Source organism: Gadus morhua, chromosome 6 (assembly GCF_902167405.1).
Source record: "Gadus morhua chromosome 6, gadMor3.0, whole genome shotgun sequence".
NCBI classification, from domain to species: Eukaryota; Metazoa; Chordata; class Actinopteri; order Gadiformes; family Gadidae; genus Gadus; species Gadus morhua.
This window is the reverse complement of record NC_044053.1, coordinates 7,962,291-7,978,090: the sequence shown is the minus strand read 5'-3', so window position 1 is coordinate 7,978,090 and position 15,800 is coordinate 7,962,291. Positions and strand designations below refer to the sequence as shown.

General features: G+C 42.6%; 1 protein-coding gene across 1 annotated transcript; it reads left to right on the top strand.

The window, feature by feature from the left end:
* Positions 1-10,428: 10,428 nt before the first annotated feature.
* On the top strand, positions 10,429-13,151 carry LOC115545689 (Golgi-associated plant pathogenesis-related protein 1). The gene is made up of 7 exons (XM_030359083.1): positions 10,429-10,573; positions 11,249-11,345; positions 11,471-11,522; positions 11,687-11,893; positions 11,989-12,066; positions 12,555-12,704; positions 12,806-13,151. Exons 1-7 carry the CDS (start codon positions 10,554-10,556, stop codon positions 12,808-12,810), a joined length of 609 nt encoding a protein of 202 aa, XP_030214943.1. The 5' UTR covers positions 10,429-10,553; the 3' UTR covers positions 12,811-13,151.
* Positions 13,152-15,800: the final 2,649 nt, after the last annotated feature.

The following is a 15,800-nucleotide window of genomic DNA, read 5'->3' as shown; positions in this document are numbered from 1 at the left end:
CTAAAAAAAAAGCTTTTTTTTTGGAGCCCTTTCCAGAACACCAGCTTTATTGTGACAGTTCACACAGACAGCCCCCTGTAACAAACACAAAACCTACTTCACACAGGTGGTTTTCCTGACCGTTAACTTCATGTGCCTCCTTTTGTATCAACAGTCATTCGATTTGATTAGATTAAACTTTATTCTCATTGAACTGAGAAACAGGTACTTGGACAACAAAATGTAAGTCGTCTTCTGTAAATTATTTACAAATGGCAATCTCTAATCTACTTGGTTGCACACCTGTCTGAACTTTTATAAACCAATATAAGTCATCAATAATTAATAATAAAACAAGCTTCACATCAAGAGCAAAAAAAAAAAAAAAAGGAGGTAAACCCAAAAAGTCCAAAGGTCTTTCAACCTTTTCAGCGCTTTTATGGATATCTCGGGATACTCCACTTTGGTTTTGATCCAAAAACCCGCCAGAGAGGTTTGCTCAAACACACTTTTAAGACCACCATCATTAGCTATCTCAAACATTTGATCTTCCTCCTGCACTGACAGGGGTGGACTGGCCATCTGGCATACCGGGCATCGTCCCGGTGGGCCGTTGACCCAATGTGGGCCGGTCCGGTCCGCTAAGTTTTCTTTTTTCCTCTCTCTCTAAATTCCCTCCAATTGGGCTGGCCAATGGGCTACAGAGAGCTAGCAGTGTGTTGCCAGCATCGACGCATATTATTGGTCTATGTTTGTCATTGTCAATCAATCATGGGCTGACTGATTGATTGGGGGCTCAGAGAGGGGCTCAGAGAGCCCTGACAGTGCTGTCAATCACAACACAAACCAGGGTGGGCGGGACCTCATGGCATGGGCCGGAGTCGCGGGAGCCGGTACGGAGCTGAAAACGCCCGGGTGGTGCTGAAAAACCTCTGGAGATGGAAGTTAAATGTTCAAAATTGACAGACCTATTTGGTGCCGGGGTCCACACCCCAGCAGGTGCTGCTGCGCCAGGAGACGAGCGAGTGGAGGCATATATGCTAAGTAACGTTAGCCTGGGGCTAGCTAGGCTACATTTTGAGACATGTCCAAAACAAAGTAGAAAACGTTTTTACATTGAATGTGATGTGACCTAATTAACTGCATACTTGCGACAACATATTAGCCCAGAGTTGAAGGGCTGTGATTGTTGGTAGTTGTGGTTGATTTTGTTTAAATAGGCCGAATTGTGATATTATGGGTTATTATTGTTCAGATGATTTGGCTAAGCTAGCTAACAGCTGCTAACGTTAGCAGTCTCTTGTTGCCATAGCAACAGTAAACATTGACATGGACTAATGAGCTGTAAATAGAGATGCAGAATCAAGCTGCATTGTAAATACAGATGTGACACTTTGAATTTTAGCACAAAATACAAGTAAACCTATTGGAAATAATTAGTGTCGTGGCAATTTCTGTATCAGATATTGCGTCTAAGCAGATGAGATATTTAGATGCAAAAAGCACACAATACTTTTGACAATTAGTGGTTATATATATTTGTATTAAAAGTACGAACAAAGATACATCACAACATGCATCAACAAACAACATAACAGGCATACATTACAATAATCTGAGGCCTCAGATGGGAGCTCCTCTTTGCGTGTTACTTCATTCTCTGAAGGTACGCTCAGACAAGTCCACTGAGTAGCTAAAGTCAGGAGCTTTTATACAGTTAGATCAGATCCTTGAGGGCAGTTGGCCCCAATAAACCAGAAACCTTTGTTAACCAGATGTTAATCTATTGATTGAAGTTTCTTCAGAGGTTGAAAAGGTGGTTGAGGCTGTTCCTTATCACCCTTTGCTTCTCTGCGCTCCCCAGGGGGTCAAGTAAAACAGCCCCAAACCAAACTACATACAATACGGAAACGGAATGTGAAACCAGATTACATCACATGAAACACTAAGTATTACATATTTAGAAGACCTTGCAGAATAGCAAGATTCCAAGAACGGGATGTGAAACCAGATTGTTATCTTTACAGTTGAAGCTCTCCACCCGAGGCTAAGGTGGGGTCGGCGGCCGTGACATGTAACTCTCTGACTTTGTTTACGCTAGCCAGAGTGTCGAGGAAAAGGCCCATACTTCAAAGCATTTTTTGGGAGATGTCACACGAAAAGATAGGAACAGGCAGGCAATAAAATGCATCGCACGACTCTCGAACGTTCACACTTTAAATGACCCAAAAGGAGAGCAGAAGGCAGACACTATATAAAATTACACAGAATAGCAACAAAACTTAAATTCATATAGACCAAAACAATACAACATGTAGATTTTCCATCACAATCCCCCCTTTGATTATTTATAATCACAAAATGATGCAACCTTTAGGATTAAAATGATCACTTAATCACAACATGCATATGTTCATAATCTACTATGTCCAACCATGGCCTCCAAGTACAGATATTTATATCACCGTTCGCTGTTACAGAAGGTAGCATAAAATCACCTAACATCACAATCAAGTCATCTGTTTCCATATATTCAAAAGTCATAAAAACAGGAAAAAAAAGAAAAAAAAAAAAAAAAAAGAAACAAGGCTACCTTTTAAAAACATTTCTAAACAAAAATATTCTTATTTGATGTGTCCTTAATGCTGCTTCCGTGATACAAACACATGAGTAGTTGGCAAGCACTTAATGTTTACTACTCTAAAATATTAATTGTCAATCCAGTCAGCATTAATAACACACAGTATAACCCAACATTTAAACGGTATTCCTCTTCTCTTTCCCATTGTCCTTCATGATGTCTCTGAGGGACCTACATGGGGTTTGTTTAATTTTTTTTTTTTAGTAATTATTTCCTTTGGTTTGCTTTGGTATACCCAAGGTTGTTGTTGCTGGCTCCCCATCCCCCCTCTTGACGCATGAATTTTCCCATGTGTCAATTTACCATAATAAGGGAAAGCCCAGGCCTGTAAGCCTGGCTTGCTGTTGCGAGCGCACCAAAAACCTTCTACTTTAATTCTGAAAAAACATTGTAGCATACATCATGGTTATCCTTTTTGGGGTTCAATTTCAACGTTTTGTGCCTTAATGAATTCTACCGCTGTCGTACATTTGAACTCTGTCTAACACATTTCTTTAACCTTCAACTTTTTTACTTGTCTATGTTTCTTCAAACCAATTTTCCTGATGACTTTCAAACCTTTCAGATGTAAGAAATTATCACACAATTTATACACAGTCCTAGTTACACATTAGATCTTTCTCTTGTAATATGTGTGAATGCTGTGTCTAGTGCGATACATTACATCCGCCTGGACACTGCACTTCTCTCCATCCGCCTGGACACGCCTCCACCTCTCTCTGCTTTCTGCCTCTCATTTGCATCACAGGCTGTCCTTTGAAGTGCCTGTCCCCACGTCTCTCCCGTCTCTGAGACCCTCCTTTGTCTCAATGTTCAGGCCACTTCCTTGTGGCTACACAGGCACCATGGAGGCCACCACTCTGGTGCTGTTGGTCCTGCTGGACTGTCTCCTTGTGTCGTCCAGCAGACCGTCCCGTAACTCTTCAGGTGGGCCTCCCATGGTCTGTAACTTCATAAAGTCTGATGCAGAGGAGTTGTGACGTGGGGTATTTGCACTGTATTGGGCCACTGGTCGGGCTGAAAGCAGGAGAAGGAGGAGCGTTGTTCAGGTCCGGATCTATTTGAACAAAACTTGATGCAGATGGGTTATCTTTCTCCCCACCCCTTTCCTTATCTTGTCTTGCCTTACGTTCTTATTTATCTCTTCTCCTTCCATAACACATACTTCTTCCAATCTCTCTCATATGTTCATTAATTCACCTTCTTGCCATTTGGCCATAAAACATTAACAAAATATCATAATATAAAAATCTGCATTTTCAATATTAGGCAACACACTTCTGTTGTCCCCGTCACGTTGTCAGTCGGGGGTCAGTCGGGGTTAGTCTGGGTCAGTTGGAGTCATGTCATGGTTGTGTGATATGGTTGACCATTAAACTGGTTGTGATAGATTGTAATAATCGAGTATCCACTGTCTACAATAGCCCGTTGTTTAAAATAACCATATCTAATATTAAATTTAGCTGATTAGCTCGCGTAAGGCTGGTGAGAACCATACAACAATAATTTGGATGTGGTGCTTGTGTGCGTTGTGACGTTGAGACCATTTTGCGCGTTGGTTGTGTTATGTGTTATGGTGCTCATACCTCCTCCTTCGCAGGGGCGGATCTAGCCATTTTGGGGCCCAAGGCAAAATATAGACATGGGGCCCTCATTTTTGAAACACGTACACAAAACAAATAACCATCCCAATTAGGGATGGGCATAATTAATCGATGCTCGATAATCGATCGTTAAGAAATGCGTCGATCAATTTATATTGTTATCGATCAAAAGGACGTTGTGTTGCATACTGTGAGTCTTGAAGCATTTAATAGAATATCACTATGTGGGAGAAATACCACCCTGCCGACTGGTGGAAAGTGAATGGAAGAAGGTTCCTGTCAAAGTTAACGCGACAATACCTCTGCATCCCCTTCGGTCTCGTCAGAGCGGGTGTTTTCTGCTGCTGGACCGACAGTTACAAGGCTGCGTTCGCGTCTGACCCGCGAGCATGTTAACATGCTTATATTCCTATACAAAAATATGTAGGCTGGAGTTATGCTATGGACAGTAGGGACAGTCACCACCGTATGTGAGTCGCTCTTTTTTTTCTTAATGTGTTGTCTCTCGCTCCGCTTTTCTTTCGGCTTGGTGCCTCTTGGAGTCGTTACATTTTGCCAAAACTGTGATATTTTAGCAACAAGTTTAGCCTTATATATGTTCAATAAGGTATTGCTTTTAGATAGACTAGTTCATGCAATTGTTTGTAAATGGGTGGCTCATCTTTTTGTTGCGAGCCTTTTCCGCGCGCCGGCTGCAGCCTATAGGCATTATATGTCGGCCTTTTTTCCCCCGTTTTTTCAAAACAGTTATACCGTTTAATGCCCACTTTTAGCCTACTGCCTTTGTTTGATTATTGTTGTCCGATAAGTTGGCTACTTATTGTAATTGGAATAGGCTACAGATTTAGTCTTGTTGAATCGTTTCCAAACCTTTAAGAGCGCCTGTAGGCGCATTGTTCGGACTTTACGAGCGCCGCATAGGCCTATAACCTATAATGCCTGTATTTATTATTTTAAAACTGTTAAACAGTTGTAGGTCTTCAAGTTAACTGTATTGTATTAATGTTGGCCCATACATTATTGTTGGAATAAAGATTTAATTGATAAAAACATGCTGCATTTTCTACCAACGGGAATTTCAATATAGCCTAGAAAAAAGTTAATGATTAATCGATAATTGATCGATAACTCTAGCGATGCTCGATCAAGGAAATTTCTTCAAATGCCCATCCCTAATCCCAATACTCTTAGAATCGCAATAAACCCATAGTGCACTGCCACTCAACTCTCCACAGTAAAATCAGTTTCAGATTTCTCCAGCCTTTGCCAAAATTACATGTTGAGAGAGAGAGAGAGAGAGAGAGAGAGAGAGAGAGAGAGAGAGAGAGAGAGAGAGAGAGAGAGAGAGAGAGAGAGAGAGAGAGAGAGAGAGAGAGAGAGAGAGAGAGAGAGAGAGAGAGAGAGAGAGAGAGAGAGGGGGGGTGTTTAGGTGTGCAAGTGGTTAAGTTCTCCATCTTCAAATGTCCATTTTCCCTGTTGCCTTCACCATTTCATGTGAGTAAAACAGTGTGTGTGTGTGTGTGTGTGTGTGTGTGTTTGTGTGTGTGTGTGTGAGACAGAAAGCATTTGTAAACACAAAGTCCTACTGTTGTCGTCTTCTCAAAAGCCTTCATATCAGAGAAAAGTGGTGAGCAGCAGTATAGAACCGCAGAGCCTGTCGCAAGTTCAGCAGCGGCTGCTGTGGCAGCAGCAGGTGTAAAAAATGAAGTCAATTTCGGCAGTGTATCTGCAATTCTTTTCTTCTCAGCTTTTTGTTTTCGTTTAGCACAACCACTATCAGAATTCCGCCGCTTCATTTTCACCGAGTCGCATCCCTTTGCTTTGGTTTGAAGTACGTTATTTCGCGCTGCGCGCGTTACTACGTAATCATATTCTGGACTAGTCCAATGCACAATGGAGGGGGGCATGTGTGCTGGAAAATTATTATTTAGGCATTAGTTCGGCGTTATGTTGATATTTTTGTTATTTTTTTCTACTAGAAATGTGTTTGTTTTTTTTTACTTTACATAAGTAATGGCTGGGGGGGTCAGATTTGGGGGCCCCTAATAAAGACAGATTTGGTTGGGGCCCTAGGCACTTGCCTAGGTTTGCCTAATGGAAGATCCGCTTCTGCTCCTTCGACCTGTCCTGCTCCTGCGTCCCGTCAATGCGAATGCCCCCTTCCACCTCCGCCTCTTGGATGATTCACAGTCACTTCAGGGGAAGGTGCGAACTGCCGGCCGGCCCTTCCATTGTCTTTGTCGATTCTTTTGGGAGAATCGTTGAACCAAGGATCTGACGCCACAACGAAAGCAGGCCTGCCTCTGTGCTTCCCCACTTTCCTGTGGTCGTCCTTGCCGTCCGGCGCCTCCACGAACATTATATCAGCTTGGTCTCTCCCGGGAATGTCGCCTTGAATACGACCCCACCGTAGGCCCAGTTTGACTTGGCGTGTTTCGCCGATGGGTGATGGGCCATTTCCAGAATGGCTGTAGCGAGGGATTCCCCTCCCACTGCAGATGGGTCTGGGAGACATTCTGCTATGTCCTTAATGTCACTGGGTCTCCATGCACGGAAAACGTATGCCGGACTGCCATAACCCCTGTTGCGCTGTTAGCGGGTGCCTCCTTTGCCGTGAGGTCTGGATAGAGGTTGAATGATGGGGCGGCGGCCTGGGCGTTGTCGTCATACGGTGGAGGTGAAGGGGGATTCGCACGCGGTCCGCCGGTGCAGTCCAGGTCCGGGTCTACATCTCGGGTGAAATCGAGATTAAAAATACCTACACTCTCTACGCTCTCTGTCCCTGGCTGATTTTTTTTTTCTCTATCCTGGCCCCAACAACCGTTTAAGCTAAAACATTTAAACCCAGTTTATACCAATATTTTAAACCCTCCAGAGCCGCTTCACCGTGCTTCTCCAACATCACCTTCGCAGGTCCCGTTATCTCAGTTTTTCCAGATTTGTTCCCCATATTTTAGATCCTTTTACACTAATTATTATTTAACAAATTATCTAATATCGCCGAAACCTCCTTGTTACTACACACATATACATATATTTATTAATGAATACCTATTATTATTATTTATATATATATATATAACACCAACCGCGCTTCAACGGGTTTCCCTTTACCGTCCCTGACAGACCCTAGCTGCCCTTTCTGTTACCTATATAGCCATATATTGACGGAAGCGAAACGGAGCTACCGCATGTTCCTATAACAGAGTTTTCTTTGAACGAGGCCTAAGTTCAGATATAAGTTTACGTTTACCGAAACATTTTATATACCGTTCCTGTAACGGATTTTATTTTGAAGCTTTAACAGTATTGTGATCTCACCTGCTCGAATTCTTTTTTCCTTTGGATACCGTACTGAAGAACCACTAGTTTATCCCCACAGGCACCCTTTCCTCGACCTCTGGCCATAAAACAGTCTGGTTACAGTCACCTGGAGGCGAGATAGAGCTTTGGGACTGAGAACTAATCCTCAGACCTGTATTGGAAGCTGATATTTCGTAGAATCTTCAGGTTAGATATCCCGGACGAGCCCCCAACTGTCGTGGCAATTTCTGTATCAGATATTGCGTCTAAGCAGATGAGATATTTAGATGCAAAAAGCACACAATACTTTTGACAATTAGTGGTTATATATATTTGTATTAAAAGTACGAACAAAGATACATCACAACATGCATCAACAAACAACATAACAGGCATACATTACAATAATCTGAGGCCTCAGATGGGAGCTCCTCTTTGCGTGTTACTTCATTCTCTGAAGGTACGCTCAGACAAGTCCACTGAGTAGCTAAAGTCAGGAGCTTTTATACAGTTAGATCAGATCCTTGAGGGCAGTTGGCCCCAATAAACCAGAAACCTTTGTTAACCAGATGTTAATCTATTGATTGAAGTTTCTTCAGAGGTTGAAAAGGTGGTTGAGGCTGTTCCTTATCACCCTTTGCTTCTCTGCGCTCCCCAGGGGGTCAAGTAAAACAGGCCCAAACCAAACTACATACAATACGGAAACGGAATGTGAAACCAGATTACATCACATGAAACACTAAGTATTACATATTTAGAAGACCTTGCAGAATAGCAAGATTCCAAGAACGGGATGTGAAACCAGATTGTTATCTTTACAGTTGAAGCTCCCCACCCGAGGCTAAGGTGGGGTCGGCGGCCGTGACATGTAACTCTCTGACTTTGTTTACGCTAGCCAGAGTGTCGAGGAAAAGGCCCATACTTCAAAGCATTGCTTGGGAGATGTCACACGAAAAGATAGGAACAGGCAGGCAATAAAATGCATCGCACGACTCTCGAACGTTCACACTTTAAATGACCCAAAAGGAGAGCAGAAGGCAGACACTATATAAAATTACACAGAATAGCAACAAAACTTAAATTCATATAGACCAAAACAATACAACATGTAGATTTTCCATCACATTAGTTTAATTTGCAATATTTGCCATTGAATTTATTGTAATCTTTCAATTCATTTATTGTTTACTGAGGTGATGACTATTTCGAGAGGAATGCAATATGTATGTTGAAAGGTTTATGTGAAGAAACTATATGTGTGATAAAATGACAATTGGTTATTCATAAATGTCTCTTTATATTCTCTGCTACCATCATCTCCTGTCAAACAGGTTTTCCTCACCTGCTAGAAGTTATTCTAGAGAGAGAGAGAGAGAGAGAGAGAGAGAGAGAGAGAGAGAGAGAGAGAGAGAGAGAGAGAGAGAGAGAGAGAGAGAGAGAGAGAGAGAGAGAGAGAGAGAGAGAGAGAGAGAGAGAGAGAGAGAGAGAGGTTTGATTATGATTATTTCCTGGTTGAAGATTTTCACATTGATTTTAATTTCAAACATTTGCATATCTTTTAAGTTAAATTAACAGTCATGCAGGTAGGCCGAATTACAGGTCTGAATAGATATGCGTTCTCATATACATGTGTGTGCACATGTATACATACATGTGCACATACACGTGTATGAGAATATGAGAAAAAAAATTAAATTCTCTATTTATGGTTTCATAATGACTGAGTCACCGTTAAAACAAATTGGTTTCAGCTCTAATGCTGTTACTGTCTGTAATATGTTTCTATTTAGATTATTTGTCAGGAGATTTTGTTATTATTGTCCGAGTCTGGTTTTAACTAATGCTGGGCTTACACCAAACGATTTTCACAGTCACAGACTAATAACTGCAAGAGAGGATTTTGCGTTGGATCATGTGTGATATTTAACAAGGGTTTTGTAGTAGATATGGCGGGTGGAGATGCAGCAACCACAGGATGTCTGTTAACTTCCTGTTCGGGTTTCACAACTTTCTTGTCAGCAGCACAAGAAACACAAACTTGAAAAACAAAAAACTGCACTATTATTCGGATATACAGGGTTCTTCCCGTTCGTTTCGTCCCACCCCTAGTGCTAATAATGTAGTGGGCTGGTCTGGAGAGAAAATGCCAGGGCTGAATTTTTCTCCCAGTCCACCCCTGCTGCCCACTACCCCCGTCAGCAAACCGAACACAAAAGCCAGATACTTTTTATTGCTCTCTATTCCTAGCTCTCATCCTGGCTCCCACACACAAACACACAAACACACAAACACACACACAGGCATACGACCCGATAGTAACACCAAACACCAGAACACTCCTCTGAAACAGTGGGCAATAATGCTACTTACCCCACCCTCTCCAAACCGGATGTGAGCACGCTCTCAAAACATCCAAATAGGGATATGTGATTAACTGCTGATGTGTTGTAAGTTTTACATTGTAGAAGGAAACTATCTGTATTAGTGGTTGCGGAAGTTTAATGTAAATTCCAAGGCAGGTAGACATAATTGAGGCAAGCGATGGGTTATTTATTATGCTCTATCAGATGTTCATTCAAATGAACAACTGCCTTACATAGGCATAAATTACAGAGCTTATGGATGTTGCTTTCAAAGAGTGACAATTGACTACGTGGTACCTTTTTTCAAACATTATTAGTATCTACTCAAATAGATATTTCTTTTTGCATATAGGTTTAGGGTCAGTTATTTGTGTTGATCAAAAATGAAGGAATAACACAAGTGCATGTCTTCCTCTAGATGTATTTAAGTTTTACATCGTAGAAGGAAACTATCTGTATTAGTGGGTCAGTTACACGTGACAAAACAGAAACCCTTGGTGACCCATGTTCCACCCTAACCTGTTGGTTCCCCCTCCAAGCCCACTTCACCCAGGTGGTGTGGAAGGAGACTACGGAGGTGGGCGTGGGTCTGGCTACAGACGGCAAGAGGGTGTTTGTGGTGGCTCAGTACAGACCTGCTGGTAACATCGAGGCATCCTTTGAATGAAACGTCCTTCCAGAAGGTAACACACAAAGACACACTCTTCTCTTTGCCATACTGTGAAAAAAACATGTTAACATTGGGATTGGCTGAGACATCTTCGTCAGACAAGCTTCTCAATTTCTGGCAATTCTTGCAAGTAATAAATAAATCGTATGAATCAAAAACCCCAGCCAATACAATCGCTTTAAAACCCGAGCAGCTAACATAGCTCAAAAACCCAAGCCAAATCTTTACAAACAGTTTGCAAACAGTGTAAACGTAGTGATTTGATACAACAGGTCATTTTTAACCATCTGCAAAATAACATCTTTAGATTAAACATGACACATAAATGAATTGTCAAAGTCAATCCCCCCCCCAACTCCTGAGGAGAGGGTGGGGAAAGAAAGAGGGGGGAGAAGAGGAAAAGAAGATAGAACAGGAGAGGGGAAGAGGGAGAGGAAAGGAGGCAGCAAGAGGAGAGGCAAGGGACCTTGGATAAATGTGTTGTTACATCCAACCACACAAGGAGAGGCCTCCTGAGAAAATTAAAAGGCAAGGTTGTGTGTGTGACTGTGTGTGTGTGTGTGTGTGTGTGTGTGTGTGTGTGTGTGTGTGTGTGTGTGTGTGTGTGTGTGTGTGTGTGTGTGTGTGTGCGCGTGCGTGCGTGCGTGCCAGTGTGTGCACGTACACTACCCTCGTACACATGATGTAGGGGGCGAGGCCAGGCTGGACTGTATAAGTGTTGTGAGAGGCAGACAGCAGATATCCAAACCTCCCAAACACACCTGCAGTCCACCACTACCACGCAGGTGAGTGACTATCTCTCTGGTTTATATGCATGTAATCTCTTCAACACAGGTATATGTCAGATACCTGTGTTATATTTCTCTCAGTATTTGGAAGTATAGTTAAAGGGTTTTGTGTGTTTGCGTAGACTTTTTTCCTCCAGCTGCTTGGCCAGACCAGTTTAGCTGATACAATGGCAGGTGAGTAGACACAGGAAATGTTTTTGTTGTGAAAGCAATTTCCTTGCCCTTTCCAAGTTGTGTTGGGGCAGGGGGATTGACCATGGGTGACCTGCCTTTGAACCTGATTAGAATGGACTCTGCCACACAGCAACACAAATAGAGATGTTCATTTTTCTTGGTAGATGGAAGCTTCCAAAAGGAGTTCCTCACCACGCACAACACCTACCGGCAGATGCACCAGAGCCCCCCGCTGACCCTGAGCAAAGACCTCAACGAGTCAGCCCAGAGTTGGGCCAATCACCTGCTGGACATTGGGGAACTGAAACACAGCGGCAGCGATGGAGAGAACACATATTGGATGTCCAGCTCTGCACCGATCAACCTGACAGGTAGGGTTAGGGTTAGTTATCCACTTTGGGTTATTCTAAAAGACTGAAATCTCTTCAGACACTGGGGTCCACATTTAGTTGTTTCTCTGCTTCAGGGAAGGAGGCTGTTGAAAAATGGTACGGCGAGGTGAAAGATTATGAATACAACAGCCCTGGGTACAAAGACAACACAGGTAATCCCCGATGCTTCACTGTAAAGTGTAACAGTCAGGTTTATAATATGTAGCGCCACTAGGTGGCGCCTCCCTCTTTTGTTGGGTTATATGAGAACGGTGAGTAAAGAAGTGGGGCTTCTTCCGCTCGGCTAGAATAAACGGCAGTATACGAAAGAAGTCTCCCTTTTTATTATATGATATTTTAGATTTGTTGTAGGCAGGAATCCCGGACTTTCCAAAAGTATGGTAAATATATATAGTTCCGTGGAGACCTGGCGTGGTATGGTCGAAAGCTTATAGCATAATAAAAGTACCGTGAGGAGAATGCTTACCCTGACCTACACCATCGCACGTTACAAAAGACAACAAAAACACCAGCACCACATGGTCAATTATCTGTGGTATCAGGGTAGCATGGTGTTGCAGAAATCGTGGCAGGGATCAAACCCCTGGCTCACGTCAAGGTGACCCATGTTCACCCCTAACCTGTTGGTTCCCCCTCCCAGACCACTTCACCCAGGTGGTGTGGAAGGAGACTAAGGAGGTGGGCGTGGGTCTGGCTACAGACGGCAAGAGTGTGTTTGTGGTGGCTCAATACAGACCTGCTGGTAACGTGGAGGGCACTGCAAACTTTCAAAGAAACGTACTTCCACAAGGTAACACACACACACTTCTCTATTCCTAACTGCTAACTCTGTAGACAAGCACTGCTAACTGAACAGGCTTAATCACCGTTGTTTTAACTGTTACTTTCCAGTGTAAAGGATGTCCAATTTGCAGCTGGTGGGGGAGGCTCCAGCGGAACAGACAGCAATGGAGGAAAAAACGACTGCACACTGCTGTAAACCCCCGCAAGGAGAAAAAGGCCTGTATTAGAACCATGCTGTAGAAACCAGACATTAAAGACCTGTATTGGGATTATGCTGTAGAACCCAGACATTAAAGACCTGTATTGGGATTATGCTGTAGAACCCTGACATTAAAGACCTGTATTTGGATCATTTTGTAGAACCCAGACATTAACGGCCGGAATTGGGATCATGCTGTGGGCCCTGACAATTAAAAATGAAACAGTTTACATGCAATAAAGAATACTGCGTAAATAATTGTAGTTTCTATTTTTATTCTCTGTGTTAATATGCAGAAGATTTACATAAATGTGTATATATATATATATATATATATATATATATATATATATATATATATATATATATATATATATATATATATATACACACATACACACACACAACATATATATTTAAAATTGTATATAAAATACCTTAACATGAGGATTGGCCTTGACATCTTTGTCAGACAAGCTTCTCAATTTCTCACACAGCTTTTAAGTAATAAGGAAATATAAACAAATGTTGACATCTGCTTTGGGGGAGATTGCAGAAACACGCGCAAAGCGTGTTTCTGCACAACAGAGTGGGCCAGCTGACCAATCAAAGCAAACAGGGCTTTTCACAAAGGGGAACGCTCTCGGCCGCCCTCGGACCATGGCCGAGAGCGCCCATGGTCCTATCATTATTTTATTCACCTTGTATTCTCGGGATAATTTTATTATGTTAATTAATAAATTAATAAAAATACAGAACGCATCAAAAGGTGGAATTTAAATAACAATGGAAGAAGACTCCTCAATAACGCAGAATGACAGCAATCCACGATACAGTGGTGCGTGCAACCAGCGCGACCTCTGGTGGGACACATGGGGACAGCAGGAGCTCTGGTGGCTTTATTAATGGCCCACTATGTAACTTCGGGAATTTCTTCGCTGTTTTCTTGGTTTTGACACGCACATTTCTCTACACAGCGCCCCCTACAGCTTCGTAGTAGATATTTTACAACACTGTCGTAACAACTCGTTGACGACCCTTCCCCATGCACTTCTACGCGAGCCATGTGCATTTGTTTTCAAAGAAGCCGGGCGAATGCGTGGAGCCATGTCCGAAGTAAATGTTCATAAAGTGTAGGCAAGGTTATACATTTTTAAAATGGTGTATTTGTATTGCAATAAACATAAAGCCATCCTTTTTATAGTTGACGGGGAGAATTTATATCCTAGATTATAATTATTTTATCTTAGGTTGAACAGAACAATCTGTGTGAGAGTGTTGGCCAACATAATAATCTAAATAAACAAGAACCTGGATTCGGGGATTCAGTCTGTATCTGGGGGACGAGACAGACGAACAGCAAAACACCAATGGAAACAAAGGTGTTTATATGGCTGCAACCAAGCAAGCTAGAAACATACAGGGCTCACAACAAAACGGTCGAGAAAACAATTTTTACAGGGCTCACAACAAAATGGTTGAGCAAACACATTTGTACAGAGACTATCAACATCAAGAATACCACGAGGACAAAGTTCACCCAAGGGTACTTTCAATTTCAAAAGCAACACGGCCAAGTCGGAGTCTGATTTGAAGTCTTCTTTTTCTTTCAGTTCACACTATTCCTGAAAAGCTTGCCCAACGTTTACTCGTGTCTGGCCTCTCTGTCTGTCAGTCTCCCCTTTCTCTTCTTCTGTTCCTCCGACATTGGGTTTCTCTGTCTCTTTTTAGTCGGCTGATCTATGATGAATGTAACAATCCCTTAGTTACTTGTGTTTATATCGAGCCGGTTCCGTGTTTGGGGGTCTGTGCCGCAAAGCAATTCGTTACTTCGCGAGACCCGAGACTCCCACGAGAGTGGGCGGCGGGTCGCCGGCAGAAACATATTCATTTTCTCCGCCAAGATGCGCAAGGGGGAGTTGAAACAACGAACAATCGAACAAAAATGTATAATGGAACCATCGCAATGACTCCTAGCCTGTTATATTAAGGTAAATCAAGCCAAATTGCCTCGCAACTGGCTGTTTATATCTAGCCGGTGCCATGTTTGGGTGTGTGTCTGTGCCGTAAAGCATTTTCGAAACTACAATCTGACTACATTTTCGAGGATACTTCCGCCGCGTCACATCCGGAAGCGCTCGGTCCGAACACATCAAGTTGCATATGCGCTTTTTCACGGTAGAGGCCACATGGGAAAATGACACACCCACCAATCGACCCAGAAATGGATGCAGAACCATCAGCATAACTCTCAACCTGCATACTTAATGTAATTTTGGCTAAAAAAGTTGCATGGTGGGCCTTTAAAATGTGATTTATAAACGTGTAAATCACATTGGGCGCATAAAACATGGCTTTGTAACACACGGTAACTTCCGTTTATCTTTGTAAGTAAGGTGTGTGTGTGTGTGTGTGTGTGTGTGTGTGTGTGTGTGTGTGTGTGTGTGTGTGTGTGTGTGTGTGTGTGTGTGTGTGTGTGTGTGTGTGTTTGAGACTGTACATAGAACAGTGATTAGTGGTCTCTAATCAAATCAACACCAGTCGACATCCTGACTCATCCATCTGGACCAGAAACAGAACCAAAGCGCTTATAACACACACACACACACACACACACACACACACACACACACACACACACACACACACACACACACACTGACTGTACTTTGGGAACAAAAATGGGGAAAGGAAAATGGGGAGCAGAAATAGTCAATACACACTGAGATTGAAGAACAAAAGAGGAAGCGATGATGTATGTATGGGGAGAGACTGATTGGGGAATGAGCTACAGGTGGGAAGATTGAGATGGACACAGAGTATCAGTGAGTATGTAAATAATGTAATCCTGTATCATTGGGTCAAGACTTTTATATCTCTCACAGCACTTTTATGAACGAACAG

Coding starts and splice junctions, on each gene's coding strand:
- LOC115545689 (XM_030359083.1), top strand. CDS start 10,554: ATGAAACGTCCTTCCAGAAG. Junction 10,574..11,248: donor ATGAAACGTCCTTCCAGAAG/GTAACACACAAA, acceptor CACATGATGTAG/GGGGCGAGGCCAGGCTGGAC. Junction 11,894..11,988: donor TGCACCGATCAACCTGACAG/GTAGGGTTAGGG, acceptor TCTCTGCTTCAG/GGAAGGAGGCTGTTGAAAAA.